The 24,571-nt window shown below is 43.0% G+C and overlaps 2 protein-coding genes across 4 annotated transcripts in view; one reads left to right on the top strand and one right to left on the bottom strand.

Annotated features, from left to right (window-relative positions):
• Nucleotides 1–390: 390 nt before the first annotated feature.
• LOC102390410 (transmembrane protein 217) lies at nt 391–23,794 on the bottom strand. Of its 2 annotated transcripts, none has more exons than XM_025270702.3 (2): nt 23,678–23,794; nt 391–1,537 (listed from the first exon to the last, which is right to left on the bottom strand). In XM_025270702.3, the coding sequence occupies exon 2, from the start codon at nt 1,524–1,526 to the stop codon at nt 948–950; it is 579 nt and encodes a 192-aa protein (XP_025126487.1). In that variant the 5' UTR covers nt 1,527–1,537; nt 23,678–23,794; the 3' UTR covers nt 391–947. The 2 variants fall into 2 exon arrangements, with proteins under 2 accessions (XP_025126487.1, XP_006079894.1); XM_006079832.4 differs by having other exon boundaries at nt 391–1,631; nt 23,678–23,749.
• An 85-nt stretch (nt 23,795–23,879) lies between these two features.
• TBC1D22B (TBC1 domain family member 22B) overlaps nt 23,880–24,571 on the top strand; it is a 71,600-nt gene continuing 70,908 nt past the window's right edge. The window contains exon 1 of one of the 2 annotated variants that reach the window (XM_006079831.4): nt 23,880–24,084. In XM_006079831.4, coding sequence (XP_006079893.1) covers nt 24,029–24,084 — 56 coding nt within the window. In that variant the 5' untranslated portion in view covers nt 23,880–24,028. Of the gene's footprint in view, nt 24,085–24,245; nt 24,391–24,571 lie in introns of those variants that run through there. The other variant, XM_025270687.3, reaches the window with a different exon arrangement.

Genomic DNA, 24,571 nt, shown 5'->3' with positions numbered 1-24,571 from the left:
ACTGCCGTCTTTGGGGTCGCACAGAGTCAGACACTGACTGAAGCGACTTAGCAGCAGCAGCAACATAATGTCTATAATGTTTGAAGTAGAAGTTTCCTCAGTGCGTCTTCCATTCTGGCTTAAACTGCTTCTGACATTTCCTGACCCCTGAGCTCAAAGTGAAGTTTGTTGATATGTGATCATGTGTAATCTTGTACCATCTTATGTGGTTGGCTAATCAATTCATAAACATAAACATGATTTAATCTCTCCCACTAAACTGAAAAATCCTCAAGGTCAGGAATTATATCCTATACTTTTTTGTATCCTCCTGCAGTGGAGATATACACAGTGTGTCCTACACAGTTATCGACAGAAGAGTTTAACAAATAGCCTTTGATTAATCACAAGTGCATTTGTGCTCCTTGACAGTTTTTATTGGGGGAGAGGATGGAAGGGTCAAGACAGAAAATGAAGTATGATTTCTCTCTATTTTTATTCTTTTACTTATCTGGAATATAGTATAGATGACACAGGGAGAAAAAGCAGCAAAAAACCACCTCAAGACCCCAATGATATATTTTTTGCTACAACAATCTGAGATATAAATACAGGTTTGCCTATTCTAGGGTTACATCAGAGGGCTGTGAGTTGAAGGCTGATGAAGACACAATAAGATGAAAGGATTGCCAGACAGCAATTCAGCTTCATTTCATCCCTGCCTGTCTTCATTTTGACCAATAAGGTGGTACTGACAAGAAAAGGAAAGAGGAAGTCAAGGAGAGCTTGATAAATAACAATGTCCTCTAATTAAACATCCTCTACGAGCAAGGTGTTCCAGCTGCGATGGTAATCTGTTTTCTCACCGTATCTCTCCCAAAAGGGTGACAGTAGAGTCTCTGCTTGCTGAAAAGTGAATGAGACGGAAAATGAACTACCATGAGACCCTATTGTGGAACAGGGCCGTGTTACTCACTGTAGCGGCGGGAAAAGTTGATTATCTTGGATTTCCGCGGCAGGAAGTCTCCATTGCTGGTAGAAATACGTCTGTTGTAGGAGATGATATTGCCCTGGCTTTTATTTTTGTAGATCATGTAGGCGTAAGTGATGACAAAGAACATCCAGAAAGAGTGCATGCATATACGGGACACCAGACCAAACCAGCGCATGACTCTGACCTCCGCAACGGAAGAATTGTCATTGGTGAGGCATTGTACCACAACGTTTACAGCTTCGTAGAAAAGGATCCAGACGATGTAGATTACCAGGCCCCTGTGCATGTGGGCGTACACTGAGTATAGGAGCAAGCAGCTGATGAGGATGGTGATGAAAGATAGGAGGAAGACGATAGTCAGGCTCCAGCAGATGATGAACACTTTTATCAGGATACTTGTGTTCTTGATCTGTGACATTTGCTCAGTGCAATTGCTTCTCCTTAAGTACTTCTGTTCGAAGATGAGGTACAAGTCCACGGCCGTGATGGTAAAGACCCCTGACAACAGGGAGCCCATTTTGGCGGTCATGCCACACCAGTGCTGCTGTTTCATGCTGAGACTTCCTGTGAAGACAGACAATAGCGGGGCCGGGGATAATTCTGATTCCTGCCAATGTGGTAAATTACCCAGGGCTTCTGCCTCCTTCCCCCAATTCACCTGGAGAAACAATAGGGAGAAATGTGGGCAACCAGGCAGTAACAGCTTAGAGAAGACAGAAGGCTGTTTAAAACTGTTTGGGAGTTTGAGTGGGGAGGAAGGAAGAGGCAGTCCCAGGCTGGTTGAGCAGATAAGTTGGAGGAGTGGTCCTCAACCCCGGCTTCCCATTATAATCATTGACAGTCCCCATGCCACACCAGCTAGAACATTCTCTGGGTATGACCCAGATATCAGTATTTTTAAAAACTTCCTAGTGATTTTCATCTGTAGCCAGAATTGGAAAACACTGAATAAGGAAGAAAGAAAGAGTCAGTCATGTCCAACTCTTTGCAACCCCATGGACTGTACCTGACCAAGCTCCTCCATCCATGGGATTTTCCAGACAAGAATACTGGAGTGGGTTGCCATTTCCTTCTCCAGGGGATCTTCCCGATCCTGGGATGAAACCCGGGTCTCCCGCACTGCAGGCAAACTCTTTACCGTCTGAGCCACCAGGGAAGCCTAAAATACTGAATAAAGAAAGTTAAATTGTGCTCTTTCTCTCTTCCGGTTTTGCCCTGGGTTATCATCGCTGCCCCTGAAGGGGAAAATTGGCTGCATTGTCCAGACCTTCTGTGCAGGTATCTCAGGAGAAAAGTCAGGGTAGCAGCACAATAGCCTTGCTGGGTGAGTGGATGAAAACATTAGGTTTTGAGTAATCACTCCTCCACTATGTATCAAAACTTGAGGAATACAATGAAAGGTGTACTTTAAGGGAAATTTAAAACCTTAAAATAGAATAGCCTTATCATGGAAAAAGAAAAGACAATAATGAGCTAAGCATTCAACTCAGGGAGTTAGGGGGAAAAAAATCCAACCAATGATAAGAATAAAAAAAGATAGGAGGAAGAAAACAAATAAAGGAACAGAAATCAATAAAAAGAAAGAAAAGATAAAGTAGAAGGACTTCTGATTGCTAAGGTTAGTGGAGCCAACTTGCTGATTAAAAAAAAAAAAACCCTAAAAATTGCTGGATAAAATAGTTTTTAAATATTCTTGAAAGTACAGAAGTGCTGACAAGATAGGAAGTAGGAGGCAAAAGACTATAGGACTTCAGGAACTGGGACAGGTAAGTAAGCATGAAAGTCAAATTTGCTCTGAGGGTATTTGTCAATCTGTGAGTGCGTGCTTAGTCGCCTCAGTCCTGTCTGACTCTTTGTGATCTCAGGCTTCTCTGTCCATGGAATTCTCCAGACAAGAATACTGAAGTGGGTTTTTATGCCCTCCTCCAGGGATCTTCCCCACCCAGGCATCAAACCCACATCTCTTAAGTCTCATGCATTGGCAGGCAGGTTCTTAACCACTTAGCGCCACTTGGGAAGCCCCTTTGCCAATCTGGGCAAACTTGAATTTCATTAGGAGAACTCTGCACGGTAACGTGGAATGAAATTAAAGCTCAGGGTCCACCAAGGTGGGAAGTCTATTAGAAGGCCTTCCCTATATTAGTCATGGCCCCAAAGGGTTATGATTACAATAAAGGGGAATCAGAAGTAAACTTGCCCCCATCTTCTCCCAGGAGACTCCAAGGAAAGTTAACTTAGTACTAACTGAACATTTCAGGAGAAAATGCTCCTTGAGACACTGTCACTATAGCTAACTTTTTACAGATTTGGAGCCCAAATTACATGAAGTACTTAAAAAAATCTTTTAAGTAATAAATCTAGTTTAAAGTAGTCCTAGGACTTCACTGGTGGTCCAGTGGTTAAGAATTTGCCTGCCAATGCAGGGCATACAGTTTCAATCCCTGGTCTGGTAAGATCCACATGCGGCAGGGCAACTAAGCCCTGCACCACGACTACTGAGCCAGGGCTCTATGAACCACAAGCACTGAAGCCTGCGTGTCCCAGAGCCCGTGCTCTGCAACAAGAGAAGTCACTGCAATGAGACGGCCCCTCTCGCCACAACTAGAGAAAGCCCGTTCACAGCAGCGAAGACCCAGCGCAGCCAAAAATAAAATAAAAAATAAAGCAGTCCTAAACTGGAAGTGTCTCTAAGTGCCTGGGAGAAATGAGCTCACATCCTCTCTGGAGGGATACATCTTTGTGCTGGTCCTTAAAGAATTACCTTAGTAATTCTCCAGGGACAATGACTAGTACATAGTGAAAAATACCTGAGTATATAAGGAACGAGGCACTGGGAGAACAGGAGGAGCAACAGAACTACAAAAATACCACATTATGAAACAAGCATGGTTATGACATTTTCTGGAATTATTTAAATGTTTAAATTTTATCTGTGGTAAAATACACATAACATAAAACTCACCACCTTAACCATTTTAAAGTATAAGCTGTTGTTTAGTCACCAAATCCTGTCTGACTCTTTTGACTCCATGGACTGTAGCCTGCCAGTCTTCTCTGTCTATGGGATTTCCCAGCCAAGAATACTGTTATTTCTGCTTAGCTTCTCCATTTACTGTGTACTTATCCTTGCCAGGCCTCGGCTTCCACATCTATTTTTTTTTTTTTTTTTTTTGGACTTGCTGCACAACTTGTGGGATCTTAGTTCCCCAACTACAGGGATGGAACCTGTACTCCCTGCAATAGAAGCATGGAGTCCTAACCACTGGACCACCAGGGAATTCCCTCCACATTTTCTTTTTCTTCAGCTGTGGCACACAGCCTGTAGGATCCTAGTTTCCTAACCAGGGATTGAACCCATGCCCCCTGCAGTGGGAGCTCACTTCCCTTGGATCACCAAGGGAAGTCCCCACATCTTTAAAATTGGGTATACTGGTTACTTTTTTCTCTTTCTGTAATTTTACTAGTTATTATAACAAATTATGGTCTGCCCTGGTAGCTCAGCAGTAGAGAACCTGCCTGCCAATGCAGGAGACGAGGGTTGGACCCCTAGATTGGAAAGATCCCCTGGAGAAGGAAATGGCAACCCACTCTAGTATCATTGCCTGGGAAATACCATGGACAGAGGAGTCTTGTGGGCTACAGTCCATGGGGTTGCCAAAGCATCGGACACGACTCAGCAACCAAACAACAACAACATAACAAATTACTCCAAAACTTAGAAGCATAAGACAAATAAGACAACTATTTATTATGCACTTGGATTCTGTGCATGGAGGACTCTGGAGGTCAGCTTAACACTGTACATGATGAGGAATTTGGACGGGACACATCCAGGAGATCTTGTCACCACTCATGAATTTGGAGGACCTCTCCTTGAAGACCCATTCACGTACATGTCTGGCAATTGCTGCCAGCTGTCAGTTGGGGGTCTCTCTGTGTGGATTCATTTGGGTTTCTTCACCTCTTGCTGACTGGCTTCTACAGAGTGCATGTCCCCAGAAGAGTGAAGTAGGGGCAGCTGTACCACCTTGTTTCAACTTGGCCTTGGAAGTTGCACAGGGTTGCTTCTACTGGACTCTGTTCTGTTCTCTTTTTTTGATGTATAGTTAATTTACAATGTTGTGTTAGTTTCTTGTATACAGCAAAGTGATTCAGTTATGTGTGTGTGTGTGTGTGTGTGTATATACATTCTCTTTCATATTCTTTTCCATTTTGGTTTATTACAGGATATTGAATAGAGTTCCCTGTGCTATACAGTAGGACCTTGTTTATCCATCCTATATAGAATAGTTTATATCTGCTCATCCCAAACTCTCAATCCCACTCTCCTCCTCGGCAACCCTCAAATTCTCTATGTTCGTGAGTTTGTTTCTGTTTTGTGGCTGGTTTTGTGTCATATTTTAGATTCCACACGTAAGTGATATCATATGGTATTGTCTTTCTCTTTCTGATAATCTCTAGGTCTATTCATGTAGCTGCAAATGGCATCATTTCATTCTTTTTGATGGCTGAATAGTATTCCATTATATATGCTATATATGCATATATCATATATATATATATATATCACATTTTCCTTAGTTAGTCAACTGTTGATGGGCATTTAGGTTGTTTCCATGTCTTGGCTATTGTAAATAATGCTGTACTTTATTCTTGTGAATCACCAAGGCTGGGCCATTTTCAGAGGGAGGGGAAATGGATTCTACCTTTTGCGTCAGGAGTGTTAGGGAATTTTCTGAGGTGCAGGGGATTCTTGTTATCTCAGTGGTCAAAATCCAAACTTCCACATTTGCCAGGCTGACCAGGGAAGGAAAAGTGATCATAACAAGGAAATATTCACCAGTGAACTGATGTTCCCCTTTTTCCCTTATCACCACAACATTCCTCTAGGCTGAAACTAAGGGCTCTATGTGTGCACCCAGCCCATCAAATCAAGTCTTTATTGTTCAGCCTCTCTCTGAGAGCCCAGTGTAAATAACTGATGACACAAAGCAAATAATTTGCAAAGCATCATTGCGAGTCTTGCAAGATCTCATGCAGTGATTAAAAATGATGAAGAAAACTGCTCAAATTACATGAAGCCTTTAGCAATCCTGGATATGATAGAGTTAGTCCAGTGGATAACCAGAAAAGGAAAAAAATCACTAAGAACATAATAGGTACTTCAGTAAAGAATTGTTTGAAGATGAATAAATTGCTACATATTCACACGATGGCATGTCAAGCAGTCATCAAAATGAATTACTGTAGCAACACAGAACAATTGGAATGAATCTTAGTAATGTAATAGCAAATGAAAAAGTACCAAAAGAAGATATACAGTTAAAAGCAACTATAGCTATGTTATACACACACATACACAATTTTTGGACTCTATATATAGATGCGATAAAACTACAAAACTATATAAGGAAAATAAAGGAATGATGAACTTAGGATTCTAAATGACCATCACCTCGGGCCAGAGGAGGAAGTGAAACGGGTTGGGGAGATCATATAGTCAGATCTGATTTACTGACAAGATCCTAATTTTACTTTGGGTAGAGGATTTGAGGGTAAATGTTACTTTATTAAAAATAACTAATATTTTTCAAGTAAATAAAGGAGTTATGCATGGATCAGTTAGGGCTATGTCATGCACCAAAGATTATGATAAGTCTAACCGTGAGCATATGAAGTATGATAAAAGAAACACTAAAATAAAACAAGGATAATAACAGTGTTTACCTCATAAGGCTGCTGTGAGGCTTAAACAAGTTAATATATTTAAAACATTCAAAACAGAGCTTGGAACGTGGTAAGCATTGTACTATATAAGAGTTTTTGCTATTGTCATTTTTGCTTTATGCCAAGGGGTAACTACTATTTATTATCTATGTAAAACTACTATTTATTAAGTTGTGTTGCAGAAGATATCATCAGCTTCCTTCCCAATACCCATTTCCTCTTCTTTGCTAACAGAAGTCTACTTTAGGTCAACTAAAGCTTGGACCCTGTCAACCTTGGCCCCAATTCTATGCTGAATTCTCCTCTGCTCAAGCTCTCTCATGAATATGCATGTACCTCCGAGCTTAAAACTTCCCCAATCCGCTGTTCAGGGAGACATTGCTTTGGAAAAGATCCCCATTGTTCTTATTTGCTGCCAGTAATAATAAATCCTTTCTTCTCCCTATCTTTGGCTTGGTTGTGTCTATTGGCACCTACCAAGAAGCAAACTCAGTTTTTAGGTAACACTATCTCTACATTTTCTTTCTTCCTAGCTTGAATGTGGTATGATGCCTAGAACCTCAGCAGCTATTTTGTTACCATGAGGCAACAGGCATAGGGACAAAAGCAAATATGCTAAGGATGTCAACACCGAGAGAGCATCTTTTTGTATTTTATTGATTACTTCTAAAGTTGAATATTTTTATAAATATCAATATGTGATTTAAAAATCTCTGTCTAGGGACTTCCCTGGTGGCTCAGTGGATAAGAATCTACCTGCCAATCCAGGGGACATGGGTTCAATCCCTGGCCCAGGAAGATTCCACATGCCACAGAGCAATTAAGGCTGTGCTCCACAATTACTGAGCCCAAATTCTAGAGCCTGTGAGCCACAGATACTGAAGCCCATGCACCTAGAGCCTGGGCTCTGCATCAAGAGAAACGGTTGCATTGAGAAGCCTGTGTATGACAAAGAAGAGTAGCCCCCACTCGCCAAAACTGGAGAAAGCCCTTGCAAAGCAACAAAGACCCAGTGCAGCCAAAAATAAATAAATAAACAAAAAATCTACATCTAAATAAGTCTAAAACTATCTTCCCTGGCAGTCCATTAGTTAAGACTCTGCATTCCCAATATAGGGGGCATGGGTTTGATCCCTGGTCAAGGAACTAAGACCTTTCATGCAGGTCTTTGGTGCAGCCAAAATAAATAAAAGATAAATAAGTCTAGAATCATTTTGATAAGTAGAAAATAAAAAATACAAAGTGGCAAGAAAGCGTGAAGGCATAATTTAATTAATAGTATTTTTCTCTCAGTGATATCTGAAATATTAATGCATCTTGCATTTGATAATATCTTAGACTTACACAATAATGGTAAGAACTTTAGTTCTTAGTGGGGAATCTTAGTTCTTAGTTCCCCAACTAGGGATTGAACGTTTACCCTTAGCAGTGAAAGCGCAGAGTCCTAACCACTGGGCGGCCAAGGAATTCCCTCAATATTTTTAGTTCTTTTCACAATTCGACTTGTGGTTCCAACAGAGGATGTTGCTACCAGCTCCCTTCAGCTGGATCTCTGGCATTATTGAGTTGAGGCAGGGAAATAACTAATAGCAATGAGCACATTATAAAGTGGGCTTCCCTGGCAGTCCAGTGGCTAAGACTCCGTGCTCCCAACGCAGGGGGCCCAGGTTTCATCCCTGGTCGGGGAACTAGATCCCACATGCTGCAACTAAGACCCAGTGCAGCCAAATAAATAAAAAAGAAAAAGAAGAGCCTAAGTCACCTACGTCAATTAAAAGGTTTTGTTTTGTTTTTTGATGTGAACCATTAAAAAATATATTTGTTTATTTATTTAGCTGCATCAGATCTTAGCTGTGGCATCTGGAATCTGCGTTGCATCTTTCAGGGTCCTTCACTGAGACACACGGCCCCAAGAGTTGTGGTGTTCAGGCTCAGCTGCTCCGAAGCACGTGGGATCCTAGCTCCCCGACCAGGGACTGAACCTGAGTCCCCAGCACTGCAAGGATCACCAGGAAGTCCCAGTGGACCATTTTTTTTTAAGTCTTTATTGAACTTGTTACAATAATGCTTCTGTTTTAGGTTTTGGTTTTTTTGGCATGAGTCATTGGGATCTTAGCTCTCTGACCAGGGCCCAAATCTGCACACTCTGTATAGGAAGGGAAGTCCCAGAGATAGATAGATAGATAGATATATGGGATAATTGTAAAAATACTAGATATAAGCAAAACACTAAATGCTTGTTACAAATTCACTCTCCCACCAGAAGTAAATGTACAGCCCTGGTTTAGAACATATTTGTCATAATTTTTTTTTTTTTGGCCGTGCCATGCGGCTTGTGGGATCTTAGTTCCCCAGTCAGGGATTGGGGAACCTTTACCCTTAGCAGTGAAAGTGCAGAGTCCTAACCACTGGGCAGCCAAGGAATTCCCTCAAGAATTTTTTTTTAACACCTCAGTAAAAATGCCTACACCTTACGTGGGGTTTAAAACAGGGGCTGGTGGGCTTCAAGTCTGTTCTGTGGGCTTCACAAGGCAGCCGCCCACAGCCCCATGATGGCTGTGGGTAAGAGCTTGGCCCCTGTTTCTGGCACCAGGTTCCACCTCTGGATTCTGAGGCATCCCTGAGAGCCAGAGGAGCTCTGGTCATAATGGAGGTTGGATTTCCTCCTAGCCTGGCAGTATCAGGCCAATTTAATTGGATAATTCGCATATATAGGAGCCTGAGTTCTTTGAGATACATCTTCTACATTCTCTTTAAAATAAATCTATCAACTTAAAAAAAAAAAAGAACTGCTGAGATAATTTATGAACCCTTCTCACTCCCTCTCCTTTGGCTTTGTATATATACCACAGAAGGAATTTGTACCATAATCGGACACTCTAGTGCAAGAAAGCAGTTTTATTATTATTTTTAAATTATTTACTTGCTTATTTTTGGCTATGCTGGATCTTCATTGCTGTGTGGGCTTTTCTCTAGTTGCGCCAAGCAGGGGCTACTCTCCAGTTGCAGAGAACAGGCTTCTGATCGTGGTGGCTTCTTTTGTTGTGGACGGGCTCTAGGGCTCACAGGCTCAGCAGTTGTCGTTCCCAGGCCCTAGAGTACAGGCTCAATATTTGTGGCACACAGGCTTAGCTGCTCTGCAGCATGTGGGATCCTCCTGGACCAGGGATCGAACTCATGTCTCTTGCATTGGCAGGCAAATTCTTTACCACTGAACCACCAGGGAAGCCCCCTCTTCTATCTTTTATTTTTTAGGGAGGAGGGTTCAGGATGGGGAGCATGGGTATACCTGTGGTGGATTCATTTCGATGTTTGGCAAAACTAATACAATATTGTAAAGTTTAAAAATAAAATAAAATTAAAAAAAAATAAATCACCCCTTAAAAAAAAATAATAATATAAAATCGGACTCAGTCGTCTTCCTCAAGGAGTTAGGGGAAAATTCTAACTCCAAGTGTTTTTCTCTCTCCCCTTGATGGAATCACATTGAATTCCCAGGTTCACCCAATTCTAGAATCTCATGGAAGGGCTCTGGACTTCAGGCCGTGTGGTCAGTCATGTGAGAGTGTGAGAGGCTTGATGTCCTAGCCTCAGTGGTCCCACTGCTCATAGCCCCAAAGGCTGTGGCTCACAGCTCAGTCCCCAGCCTGGGGTCCACGCAGCCAACCCATCAATCATCCTGTTGCTCTGGGTTCAAACACGGGTCCCAATGCGGGCAGAACTAGGCACTTCTCCATTCCCTGAGGGTAGGGAAACCCCATTCACAGTAGGAGTCGGAAGTGATTCCCTGCTCGCTCATCTTTTCAGATCTATACCCTCACCCACCAACCCACGTAATCAAGATCTTTGCCTTTGAGAGCCTAGATTTTCCAAAACAAAAGTATTTTAACTCTCTAATAGGGGAAGAGATGGGCAGTCCTCTTAAACCTACAAAAGGAAGATGCCTGTCATGCTTTGTGGTAAATCAGTCAACAAACAGGAAACCAGTCCCAGCTATGAATGAGGCGATTCGGACAATAAATCACACTGCTGCTTACAAAGTCCTCACCATCTGACTCCAATCCAATTTTCCAGGAACATCTCTGTGCATTCCTTCTTGTGTACATAATACTCTCATTTCCTCCAATGTCTTTCCTCCCCTTCTCCACCTGGCTCGCTCATACTCATCTCTCAAGGTCATGTGAATCCTCAAGAAGGTGCCAGGGCTCTAGTTTGGCATTTGTGATTCTCTTGACCTTTCTTTTGTGGTAAGAAGTCTCACATCAGTACCACAAGCAGGAAAGTGCCAAACTCTCCTCTGCATTTGTCTCTTTCCTAGGAAGGAAACCACTTCCCAGAAACCCCCAGCAGCCTTCTTTTCCTGGCTCACTGGCCAGACCTGGGTCACATGGTCACCCAACACTGCAGGGGAGGCTGTGGAAATCAGTTTCTGACAAGCTCAGTAGGATTGCCATAACTGGTTAAGAGATATCATGATTCATGCCAACTGGGAACACAGTTGCCCAACTTTTCCAAAAACAATGAATCCCCTTCCCAAGGAAGGAGGAAGGAAATGGCTAATAAAGTCAACCACAGAGATCCTGTTCCATTAATTATCCTTTTTTCCTCATTGACATGGGAAGAACTATTATTATTTGTTTTCCCCTTCTTCCACAGAAGTAGGAATTTACACACGGTTGGCCAGAATAAGGTTTGCCTTTCCTGGCCTTCCTGGCAGCTGAGTGTGGCCATATGACCAATTCCTGAGAATAGGCTGAAAGGGGGAGAAATGAATGGGACCAGCTTCCCTGGTGGCTCAGGGGTGAAGAATCCGCCTGCAATGCAGGAGACAAGGATTTGATCCCTGGGTCGGCAAGATCCCCTGGAGGAGGGCATGGCAACCCAGGATTCTTGCCTGGAGAATCCCACAGACAGAGGAGCCTGGAGGGCTACGTACGGTCCATTGAGTGGTAAAGAGTCAAACATAACTAAGCATGCACACACCACGTATTAAGGAGAAAATCTTTCCTTTCCCTCTTTCCAACAGCTGAAATGTGGATGGAGTAGTGGGAGTAGAGGGTGACCTTGGGCCAACTGGACAAGGACGTGATAAACACAGAAGGATCTAGGCCTCTGAAGATTCACAGAGCAGGGCTGCCACTCTTACTCAGGCTCCTACATGACCAAGGGAAACTACAAACTTCTATCACGGTGATGTGTGTGTGTGCACATGTGCACACTCAGTTGTGTCCAACTCTTTGCAACCCCATGGACTGTAGCCTGTCAGGCTCCTCTGTCCATGGAATTCTGCAGACAAGAATATTGGGGTGGGTAACCATGCCCTCCTCCAGGGGATCTTCCCAACCCAGGGGACGAACCCTTGTCTCTTGTGTCTCCTTCATTGGCAAGTAGGTTCTTTACCAGCTGAGCCACCAGGGAAGCCCTCTGTCATGGTTAAAGCACTGTTAATTTTGTACCCAAACTCATGTCCTAACAAATACAACTGCCTCCAATCCTTTGCCTGTAAGCGTGCCAAAGTCTCTTCCAGCTCAAACAATCTCTCCTTTGACCCTGTGTTTCTCTCTCATTTACATTCAGTCTTGGTGTCAGGGCAAGCAACAAATACTGGCTCTTGAGGCTGATTTAAGCAGAAAAGTCATAGATCATAGATGTGTGCAAAGGGTCAGTTATTTATTGCCACAACAATGCTACATAAATAACCACAAAACCTCAGCGGCATGTTAACAATGAACAATACTTAGTTCACAAGTCTGTGGGGTTCAGCTTCTCTGGGGCTGGGCTGAGCTGGGCTGATTTCAGCTGGACTTACTTGACGTCTGGGGTCAACTGTTGGTTGACTAGACAGTTTTGTTGATTTTGGCTGAGTTCATTCATATGCCTGAGGGTCAACTGGCTGTTGGCTGACTTAGGATGGCCTCAGCTGGGATAACTCAGAGAGACTTGGCCTAGGTCCATGTGATTCTCATCATCCAACAGGCTAGCCTAGACATGTTGCAATGGCAGAGGCCAGCAGTGAGAGTGCTACAGACCAAATGCTTTTGTCCTTCCCAAATTCATATGTTGAAAACCTAATGCCCATTGAGATGGTATTAGATGGTAGGGCCTTTGGGAATTGATTAGGTCAGGAGGGTGGAGCCTTCCTGAATGAACAAGTAGCAGAGAGATCCCTTGCTCCTTCCTCTGTGTGAGGACATGGCAAGAAGTTGGCAGTTTGCAACCCAGAAGACAGCCTTTGCCAAAACCAGGACATGCTGGCACTCTGATCTTAGACTTCCAGCCTCCAGAAATGTGAGAAATAAATATCTTTTGTTCACAAGCCACTCAGTCTGGAGAATTTTGTTATATAATCGCACACAGACTAAGACAGACAGCAAGTGCAGCCACATGAATGTTTTCCAAGCTTCTGCTTGTATGCCTGCATGCATGCTAAGTCACTTCAGTCGAGTTCAACTCTTTGCAACCCTATGGACTGTAGCTTGCCAGGCTCTACTGTCCATAGGACTCTCCAAGCAACAATACTGGAATGGATTGCCATTTCCTCCTGCAGGGGATCTTACCGACCCCGGAACCGAACCCAAGTCTCTTATGTCTCCTGCACTGGCCTGCAGGTTCTTTATCACTAGTGCCACATGGGAAGCCCTCTGCTTCTTTAATGCTTGCTAAAAATCCCTTGATCACAGCAAGTCACAAGACTGAGTCAAGAGTTAGAATGAGAAGGTCCCACAACATAACACAGATGCAGGGAAAGGTGAAGAATTGGGGCATTGATACCATCATCTATCACACCACACTCGGAGGTTTTGCTTACAGGATGGCAGCCAATATCATGCCACAGAGCTGGGCCACTGAAGACTCTGCTGCTGCCAGTGATGAGCATCTGATGCCGAAGTTACACTGAGAGGCCTTCTGGCACAAGACTCGAGGTATTGCCGCTGCCAGAGCTTTTCCCTTAAGTTGGGTGTTGCTGCCACAACTGGTACTGCTCACCAAGAATGAATTCTCTTCTTCTCGTTTTCCTTTGCATCATAAGCTCCTGATGATTCAAAGTACACTTTGGGAAAATTTCATCAGCAGAGCCTATGACATGTGCACTTGACTTAGTTCACAAGAAAGGATGGGGAAGTAAGTAGCTGCCATTTTACTGGTAGGTGGGCTCTGCTTCCCACAAGGTTTCATAGAGTGAAAAATTCTCCATACATGGGAAAGGCATTTATATTATAGGCATCTAAAGAACTACAACAGAACAGCAATGATGGCAGGGAGGAAGAGGAGGAAACTAGCCTCTCAATCTCCTCACAGCTAAGCTGTTTTTCATTTGTTTGTTTGTTTTTGCCATACTGCATTGCTTATGGGACCTTAGTTTCTCAACTAGGGACTGAACAAAGTCCCTAGCACTGAGAGTGCTGAGCCCTAACCAGGGGACTGCCAGGGAATTCCCCACAGCTAAGCTTCTTGAAAGGGTACTCCTAGCTCTCTTTCCCCTTCTACTTTTTTTCCATTTCACTCTGTAATAATCAGTTATGGTCACCCTAATGATGCAAAATCCAGTGGTTTACAACCACAAGCATCTATTTTTCTCACTATGCTTCAGGCTGCAGGTCGACCTGGAACAGTTAAATACTCACTGGTAGTAACATAGGTCAGATCAGATCAGTCGCTCAGTCATGTCCGACTCTTTGCGACCCCATGAATCGCAGCACGCCAGGCCTCCCTGTCCATCACCAACTCCCGGAGTTCACCCAGACTCACGTCCATCGAGTCTGTGATACCATCCAGCCATCTCATCCTCTGTCATCCCCTTCTCCTCTTGCCCCCAATCCCTCCCAGCATCAGAGTCTTTTCCAATGAGTCAACTCTTCCCATGAGGTGGCCAAAGTACTGGAGTTTCAGCTTTAGCCTCATTCCTTCCAAAGAAATCCCAGGGCTGATCTCCTTTAGAATGGACTGGTTGGATCTCCTTGCAGTCCAAGGGACTCTCAAGAGTCTTCTCCAACACCACAGTTCAAAAGCATCAATTCTTTGGTGCTCAGCCTTCTTCACAGTCCAACTCTCACATCCATACATGACCACAGGAAAAACCATAGCCTTGACTAGATGGACCTTTGTTGGCAAAGTAATGTCTCTGCTTTTGAATATGCTATCTAGGTTGGTCATAACTTTCCTTCCAAGGAGTAAGCGTCTTTTAATTTCATGGCTGCAGTCACCATCTGTAGTGATTTTGGAGCCCAGAAAAATAAAGTCTGACATTGTTTCCACTGTTTCCCCATCTATTTCCCATGAAGCGATGGGACCGGATGCCATGATCTTCGTTTTCTGAATGTTGAGCTTTAAGCCAACGTTTTCACTCTCCACTTTCACTTTCATCAAGAGGCTTTTGAGTTCCTCTTCACTTTCTGCCATAAGGGTGGTGTCATCTGCGTATCTGAGGTTATTGATATTTCTCCCGGCAATCTTGATACCAGCTTGTGTTTCTTCCAGTCCAGCATTTCTCATGATGTACTCTGCATATAAGTTAAATAAACAGGGTGACAATACACAGCCTTGACGAACTCCTTTTCCTATTTGGAACCAGTCTGTTGTTCAGTGTCCAGTTCTAACTGTTGCTTCCTGACCTGCATACAAATTTCTCAACAGGCAGATCAGGTGGTCTGGTATTCCCATCTCTTCCAGAATTTTCCACAGTTTATTGTGATCCACACAGTCAAAGGCTTTGGCATAGTCAATAAAGCAGAAATAGATGCTTTTCTGGAACTCTCTTGCTTTTTCAATGATCCAGCGGATGTTGGCAATTTGATTTCTGGTTCCTCTTCCTTTTCTAAAACCAGCTTGAACATCAGGAAGTTCAAGGTTCACATATTGCTGAAGCCTGGCTTGGAGAATTTTGAGCATTACTTTACTAGCGTGTGAGATGAGTGCAATTGTGCAGTAGTTTGAGCATTCTTTGGCATTGCCTTTCTTTGGGATTGGAATGAAAACTGACCTTTTCCAGTCCTGTGGCCACTGCTGAGTTTTCCAAATTTGCTGGCATATTGAGGGCAGCACTTTCACAGCATCATCTTTCAGGATTTGGAATAGCTCAAGTGGAATTCCATCACCTCCACTAGCTTTGTTCGTAGTGATGCTTTCTAAGGCCCACTTGACTTCACATTCCAGGATGTCTGGCTCTAGGTCAGTGATCACACCATCGTGATTATCTGGGTCGTGAAGATCTTTTTTGTACAGTTCTTCTGTGTATTCTTGCCATCTCTTCTTAATATCTTCTGCTTCTGTTAGGTCCATACCATTTCTGTCCTTTATCGAGCCCATCTTTGCATGAAATGTTCCTTTGGTATCTCTGATTTTCTTGAAGAGATCCCTAGTCTTTCCCGTTCTGTTGTTGTCCTCTCTGTCTGGGCACGGATCGCTGAAGAAGGCTTTCGTCTCTCTTCTTGCGAGTCTTTGGGACTCTGCATTCAGATGCTTAGATCTTTCCTTTTCTCCTTTGCTTTTCGCTTCTCTTCTTTTCACAGCTATTTGTAAGGCCTTCCCAGACAGCCATGTTGCTTTTTGGCGTTTCTTTTCCATGGGGATGGCCTTGATCCCTGTCTCCTGCACCATGTCACGAACCTCCATCCATAGTTCATCAGGCACTGTATCTATCAGATCTAGGCCCTTAAATCTATTTCTCACTTCCACTGTATAATCATAAGGGATTTGATTTAGGTCATACCTGAATGGTCTAGTGGTTTTCCCTACTTTCTTCAATTTAAGTCCGAATTTGGCAATAAGGAGTTCATGGTCTGAGCCACAGTCAGCTCCTGGTCTTGTTTTTGCTGACTGTATAGAGCTTCTCCATCTTTGGCTGCAAAGAATATAATCAATCTGATTTCGGTGTTGACCATCTGGTGATGTCCATGTATAGAGTCTTCTCTTGTGTTGTTGGAAGAGGGTGTTTGTTATGACCAGTGCATTTTCTTGGCAAAACTCTATTAGTCTTTGCCCTGCTTCATTCCGTATTCCAAGGCCAAATTTGCCTGTTACTCCAGGTGTTTCTTGACTTCCTACTTTTGCATTCCAGTCCCCTATAATGAAAAGGACATCTTTTTGCGGTGTTAGTTCTAAAAGGCCTTGTAGGTCTTCATAGAACCATTCAACTTCAGCTTCTTCAGCGTTACTGGTTGGGGCATAGACTTGGATTAGTGTGATATTGAATGGTTTGCCTTGGAAATGAACAGAGATCATTCTGTCGTTTTTGAGATTGCATCCAAGTACTGCATTTCGGACTCTTTTGTTGACCATGATGGTCATTCCATTTCTTCTGAGGGATTCCTGCCTGCAGTAGTAGATATAATGGTCATCTGAGTTAAATTCACCCATTCCAGTCCATTTCAGTTCGCTGATTCCTAGAATGTTGACATTCACTCTTGCCATCTCTTGTTTGACCACTTCCAATTTGCCTTGATTCATGGACCTGACATAGGTAAGTGGAGCTATTTATAAAATGGAATATTATACAGCATTGAAAATGAGTGAATTACAGCTATTATCTATCAACATGGATAAATCTCAAAACCATCCTGTTGCCTAAAAGAAGCAAGCAACAGGAGAATGAATACCATACAGTATCATTAAATCATTAATATAAACAATACATTATTTAAGGTTACAAAAACAGGTCAAAAATATACATACACAGAGGATGTTTAATACAAAATTCTGCACAGTGGTTACACTTGAAGGCAGGGGAATGCCCAGAGGAAGGGACTCCCAAGAGGTATCTAAGGTACAGGTGATGTTCTGTTGCATAGCGTGGGGAGTGGGGGACGTTCAGGGAAATGTTACTATTATTCATCAAACTATACATATTAGTGTTATACAATCTTTTGTGTATGTGGTATATTTAATATCCCATAAGAAAAACCTACTACTGGTGAGGATGTGAAGCAATGGTAACTCTTACCCATTGCCGTGAGGACCAGTGTAAATTGGAAAAACCATTTTGGAGAGCATTTTTCAGTATCTAGTTAAGTAGAAATTGTGCACATTCTATGATCCAGCATGTTTTTCCTGGGTATCCCTCAGCACCTTAAAGCAGCGGTTTTTCAAACTTTGTGACAACAATCTCTTACTGAGATATATGTTTTACATTACAATCAAGTACACACATACACACATATGTGTAAGTGTGTAAAAAGTGGAAATAAAATTTTTGCACAATAATGCCTTTTCCTATTACATGCAACACTCTGATCTTTTCTAATCCTGTCTATTCTTTTTCTTTTTTCATTGAGATATAATTGACACAACATTGTCAATTTTGTGTATCAGGTATAAATGTCCCCATTTTTTCTATTTCATTAAAAGTTCCAACTTCTAAATGTATTTCAACTCACTATAACAGTTGACAAACTGTCCTTTGAATAACACCACACGAGAGAAAATTGTGCGCATGGTAATGTGTAGAAGAATGTTAATTGAGCACAGCTCAAAATAGAAATAACTGGTGATGGCAATCGAGGAATATTTACATTATGGAACACAATAGGGCAGTTAAGATGAGCAAACTAGAGCTTCTTGTATCAACAGAATGCACAGTGAAAAAAGCCAGTTGCTGAAGCATATGTACAGTGTGTTGCTATTTATAAAGTTTCAAAACATGAAAAACATGTTGTTTATAGACAGGCTCATATATAGTGAAAGTGTATAACATGGAAGAGAGCGGATTGTGGTTCCCACTGGAGAGAGGAAGGGGGATGGGATCGAGGAGGGGCAAAATGGGGACTTGGAAGGTTTTTTTGTTTCTTAATCTTATTCTCAAATGCTACTTATTCTTTATTCTTTACTGCAGGGTTGGCCAACTGCATCCATAGCCAAATCTGGTACAGTATTTTTGCATGGTCTGTGAACTAAGAATGGTTTTTACAGATTTTAATATTTGGAAAAAATTGAAAGAAGAATATTTTTTAACTTGGGAAAATCACATAGAATTCCAATTTTTGTAATTACAAATGAAGTTTTATTGGAACACAGCCTTGATAATTTTGCAAAGCTGAAAACTGTTTACAGCCTGGCCCTTTATAGAAAAAGTCTGCTACCCTCTAACGTATCTATTTACTTACTTATATTTTTTGGCCCACTATGTGGGGTGTGGGATCTTAGTTCCTTGACCAGGGATCAAACCCATACCCACTGCAGTGGAAGCACAGAGCCTTAACCACTGGACTTAACCACTGCCAAGGAAGTCTCAACACCCCCTAATTTATTATATGACATATATTTTATAATGATAAAAATATGGTAGCATTAGAGAAGAATTCTAGAAAGAAAAAGATGTATAATTCTACTAACAAAAGTTGCTAAAATTTTCCATGTTTTCTTCTACTCTTTGATAAGAGTCAAATGTATTTTTATTGAAATCAGGCAAAGATTTTTTGCATTCTGCCTCTTCCCTGCTGGACATCACTTCATAAACTTTTCCGACGCGCTATGTAGCATGCAAATTTGCATGATTTAATGACATAGCCTGGTTCAAGTCTACAAACCACATGCCATAATTTGTATAACCATCTTCTCATGTTTAAACCTTTGTAATCTTTTGATTTGCCCCGTTTGTTATTGGTTACAAGGCAAATAACACCTTTGTATACAGAGCTTTTCCCCTCCCTCTTTTTAACTGACTTTCTTAGAATAAATTCCTAGGAAAGAAAAGCTTTATCTTCCTTCCACCCCTTCAAAGTCTACTCTCTCTTTCTTTACTCCTACAACCTCTTGCTTCTTCAGTCTTGTTGCTTAGCCTTTTGCCTTCCCTGACATAACTGATCTCTCCCAGTTGACTCTCTCAGTGGTTGTTTAGGTGCTGAAAAAGCCCTTTAGCTGTTGGATCCCAGTCTGACCTCACCATTCCTTTGGTGGTCCAACTTTCTGCAGTACCTTGTGAAGTCTGCTTCTTGCTCTCATTTCTTAATTCTCTCAGCACAGGGTCCACTCCACTCCTATGCCAAGATTAAAGTCTGCTAGTGATCTCTGGGATTCCCTGGTGGCTCAGATGGTGAAGAGTCTGCCTGCAATGTGTGAGACCTGAGTTCGATCCCTGGGTTGGGAAGATCCCTTGGAGAAGGAAATGGCAACCCACTCCAGCATTCTTGCCTGGAAAATCCCATGGACGGAGGAGCCTGGCGGGCTATTCCATGGGGGTCACAAGAGTCAGACCCTTCACTTTCACTTTAAGTGATCTTTTTGGAACTTAGTCCAAAGGCTTTTTTTTTACTTGATTTTTATCTCCCTCTGTAGCTGTTACTCTGAAAGGTCCTTCGGGTCTTTTTCTTTCCCTGCATATCTCCATTCTTGGTTTAACTCTTCCATGGAACTTTCTCTAAGAAATGAGATAGAATCACCTCTTTTGAGTCCACACGCAACCCAGACATAGCTCATTCCCTTTGCTCCAAACTCTTCTTTGCTCCAATCTAAGTTGTTTTAGTCTCTTCTGAATGAAGATGAAGTTAGAGAGGGAACAGTTAAAAACTTGCAGCCAAACAACATTGAGAGTTTTCTACTTACAGTTTCAAAATAATAAATAAATTTTGAAATAAATTTAAGGATCATAGGTCACTCTGTTCCACGAACAAAAGGTTTCCAAAGTGAGGTCTACAAGCATCAGGGTCACCTGGAGGTGGCTGTTGCTGTTGTTCAGCCGCTCAGTCATATTCAACTCTGCAACCCCATGCACTGCAGCACGCCAGGCTTCCCTGTCCATCACCATTTCCCAGAGTTTGCTCAAACTCATGTCCATTTAGACAATGATGCCATTCAACCATCTCATCCTCTATCACGTAAGTTCCACCCCAGACCTACTAAATCAGAATCTAGACTTATAACATGATCTCCAGGTGACTCACATGTATATTAAAGTATGAGAGGGACTTCCCTGGTGGTCCAGTAGTTAAGAACCCACCCGCTAATGCAGGGGACACAGGTCTGGGAGGATCTTACATGCCATGGGACGGCTAAGCCCTTGGGCCACATCTACTGAGCCCGGGCACTCCGGAGCCTGTGCTCTGTAGCAAGAGAAACTACAGCAATGAGAAGCATGCACACCGCAACAAAGAGTAGCCCCTGCTGTGCAGCAACGAAGACTCAGCACAACCAAAAATAAATAAATTTTTAAAAGTATAAGAAGCACCAGTATAATGGACCAGTCAGTGCGTATCACTAAGGGTCTCTACCAAGTGCTCCATGCACCCCTTGGGAACCTCAAACCAATGATTTTCACCTTAAGTTTGGTGTGAGGGTGGTCTTGCCGCCACAGCTATCACCTTTTGATGGACAGGTGGCTAGGCAGGTGACCTCCGTCCCTCATCATTTTAGGTACAAGTTCATCCCTCTGAAGCTGCAAAAGGGTTTGAAGAGGACATTCTTTCCCAGGAAAGGAAGGCTGTTTTTCAACAAAGAGCATAAATAAGCTTATAGGCTCTTTGGTAAGGTGGACACACCTGCCAGGGATTGGAAAAATGGTTTCTATCATCTTTTCCAACAAAAAACGCACGTGAACAACATAGAACCAAAAGACAAGAATAGTTTATACTCTTCATTCTCTCATTCAGCAAATAGTATGCACCTACTATGTGCCAAGCACTATTCTAGGCGAGAAGAGCAGAGACAGAACTGACAAAATCCTTGCCTTACATTTACATTCTGGAAATGTGGAATTTACATTCTAGGGGATGGAGATGGACAAGAAACAGGTATAAAATATGGCAGGTAGGGGTAACACTTTAAAGAAAAATAGATATTTGAGGGGAAAGAATCCCAAGCAGAGGCAGTGGCTAATGCAAAAGTCTTGAGGTAGGAACATGCTTGGAGTGTTCAAGGATCAGCAAAAAGCCAGTAAGTGTGGTTGGAGCAGATTAAGCGAGGAAGAGAGTGGAACCAAATCACAGAGAGTCTTTAAGGAGCTGGAATGTTACGCCAAGTGAGAAAGAGCCATTGCAGGGTATTCAGCAGAGGAGTGACATAACCTGACTGACCTAACAGGCTCTCTCTCTCCCCCTCTGCTGTGTGGGGAATAGACTCTAAGGGGACAAGAGTGGAAGAGGTCTCCTAGCAGGCTGCTGTAAGGATGTGGTTGGTTTAGATTTCGTTGGTCACAGTGGTGGTGGTGGTGAAAAAAGGCTCAAGGATTTCAACTTCTTTAACAAAAACAATTTTAAAAGTTATCACTAGACAACTTTTTTTTTTTTAATCTTGGATGGGAAACTGGCTTAGAAGTAGAAAATAAAAAGTAGGAATATTAATGGCTTCTCAGGGTTGAACAATGTTAATAGCATCCTCTGGGAATCAGTGTTATTTAACATTTCATAAATGATTAAGAAAAAGGAATACTTTGAGACTTTTCTAGGTACACAAATTATACTCTGCTTTCCACATAGTGAAATGTCAAGTCAATTGGGAGTGCCTCTTGGAACGTTTCTAAAGCTATATGAGCAGGCTGGAAAGTGGTAGATGACTTGCCATGTGGACAAGTCTAAGGCAGTTCACACAGGAGACAATTCAGGTGACATCTTTAAGACAATGAACTCTGAACTGCCAGTTGCCCCCAAGGAAAGGGATCAGAAGCTGCTGTAGGTTATTCCTTCAAGACATCAGTTCTTATAAAACCCAAAATGCCAGTAAAAGTTCTGGTGGTTTCAGAATAATGACAAAAACATCAGCTTCAACAAAAACCTCAGGAACTCCCTTATGGATCTCAGTATGCAGTGCTAGTCACTGCATCCTGTGAAAAATAACAGCCAAGGAAAAGCCACTAAAATGATTAAAAGGGTAGAGGGACTTATTGTTTGATGGAAGATACGTCTATAAATATGAATATATAAGACAAAATAAGATGAATGTCTACATAAACATGAGACGTTCAGAGAAAATTAAAATAGTCCTTTTCATGTAATTTCATGATTGTGAAATTAGGGGACAAAAACAACTTAAAAACGGGGGTAATGTCTATGTAGGAAGAGGCCATTAGTGGGCTTATTTAAAAAGGTCCTTTAGAGGGAGGTGGGAGGGGGGTTTAGGATGGGGAACACATGTACAACTGTTGGGGATCCATGTCAATTATGGAAAAACCACTACAATATTGTAAAGTAATTAGCCTCCAATTAAAATAAATAAATTTATTTTTTTTTTTAAAAAAAAGGTCCTTTAGACCTTCCAATATGTGGAAGGACTGTGCTAGCAATAACCAGGAGCGAGGGGTGAGGAACAATCAGCCCACTTCAAGAGTCCTTTGATGGGACAGAAATTATGTGGACTAGGGTGTGTTTCCTGCCCTCCCCAGCCCCCCATCACTGTGGTATACAAGCACAGAAACTCAAAAAGGGCAAAAAACACTGACAAGACTTTCAAAGGATTCAAAATGCTAATATTAAATCTCATTCTGAGTCAAAACTGGATCGAAAATAAAATCAAGGGTGAAGATTTATAGTAGATTAATAAAGGATTAAAGATGTCCATTGGCGGTCTGAATTGGATAGATAAAAGAAGAATATTTCCTGAACAGTTTGTCTACATCTCTTGGTCAGAAAGTGACGGTTATTGCTTGAAACAGAGATTTGATCATCTGAATTTCAGGCACGGCACAAGTCCTTTCACAGGGATCAATTATCTCAGGAGAGAGAGGCTCTTATGAACCAACCGTTAGTCACGTGTTGTGTTGAACAGTTAGCAACTCTGCACCGTCGGGTCAGTTACTGATTTTCCTCCACCGATTGAAAAAATGGGAGTCCGAACGGAACGAGGGGAGTGGGAAGGATAATAACCAGAGTGTCATTGAATTGGGAGATGTTAAAAACGGGCAGCAACCAATACATGGGCCCTATTTATATTTAGGTCAAAGATTTATATACATAAATATATATATAAATACATAAAAAATATTTGACTCAAGAACCTCTTTACCCCCAAAGAAAACAGCACCTTCTCCTTCTTCCCATAGGTCCCTTTCTTTACCTGCTTCTTCCCCGGCCCAGGAGAAGGAACTTTCAGCCCCGCCTCCCAGCTCGTCCAAACTCCGCCTTCTCGGTTCACCTGTGTGCCCAGCCCCTGACGTCACCGTTCGGCTTCAGCGGCCTGCAGGATTCTGGCTCCCGATTGGTCCGTCTCCCACAGCCTGCGCAGCCCACCAATGGCAGCGGCGCTGGGTTGGGGGGTGCCCACATCCAAGATGGCGCCCCCGGGAGCTGGGAGCGGGTGACCGGCAGCAGGGAAGCGGCCTGAGCTGGCCCTGCGATTGCGGGGTCCTGGGGGCATTTCTCTGGGTAGACCCTGGCCCGCCTACAAGGCCTTCCCCGGGCCGGAGCAATGGCCGCCGAGAATAGCAAGCAGTTTTGGAAGAGGAGCGCCAAGCTGCCGGGGAGGTGAGCCCAGGACGCTGAGAGGAAGAGGAGATTGGACCAAACCCTTCTAAATCCTAAACCCTAAATCCCACGGGCCTGGGGCGCCAGCGATCCAAGAATGCTGGTTTGGAGAACCTGGGCTTGGGGCGGGGGGGAGCTGGGACTGCCTGGTGGCGGCAGGACGGCTGTCAGGCAAAGGAGTGGGCGGCGAGCTTTGGAGATGGTTGGGTGTGGGAGCAGACCCGGGTCCGGGGCCGTCGGGCCCTTGAGGGGCTTCCCTCAGCCGGGAGGTGGCCGGAGTTCGCGCATAGGGGACAGTGGAGTTGGGTGAGTAATCAGCGTCGGTTCTGGGTTTGGAAGGCTATCCTCAGAGCTGCTTCTCACTTTACGAAGAACTCCTTCTTGAGGGGGCGGGGGTCTTCACCAAGCACAGGTGGTTGTTTGCACGAGGATGGCCCCTTCACTTGACCCCCCCCCACCCCCAACCTCGTACGAATATTCCTCCTGG

This window comes from Bubalus bubalis, chromosome 2 (assembly GCF_019923935.1).
Source record: "Bubalus bubalis isolate 160015118507 breed Murrah chromosome 2, NDDB_SH_1, whole genome shotgun sequence".
Lineage (NCBI taxonomy): Eukaryota > Metazoa > Chordata > Mammalia > Artiodactyla > Bovidae > Bubalus > Bubalus bubalis.
This window is presented reverse-complemented; position numbering and strand designations above follow the sequence as displayed.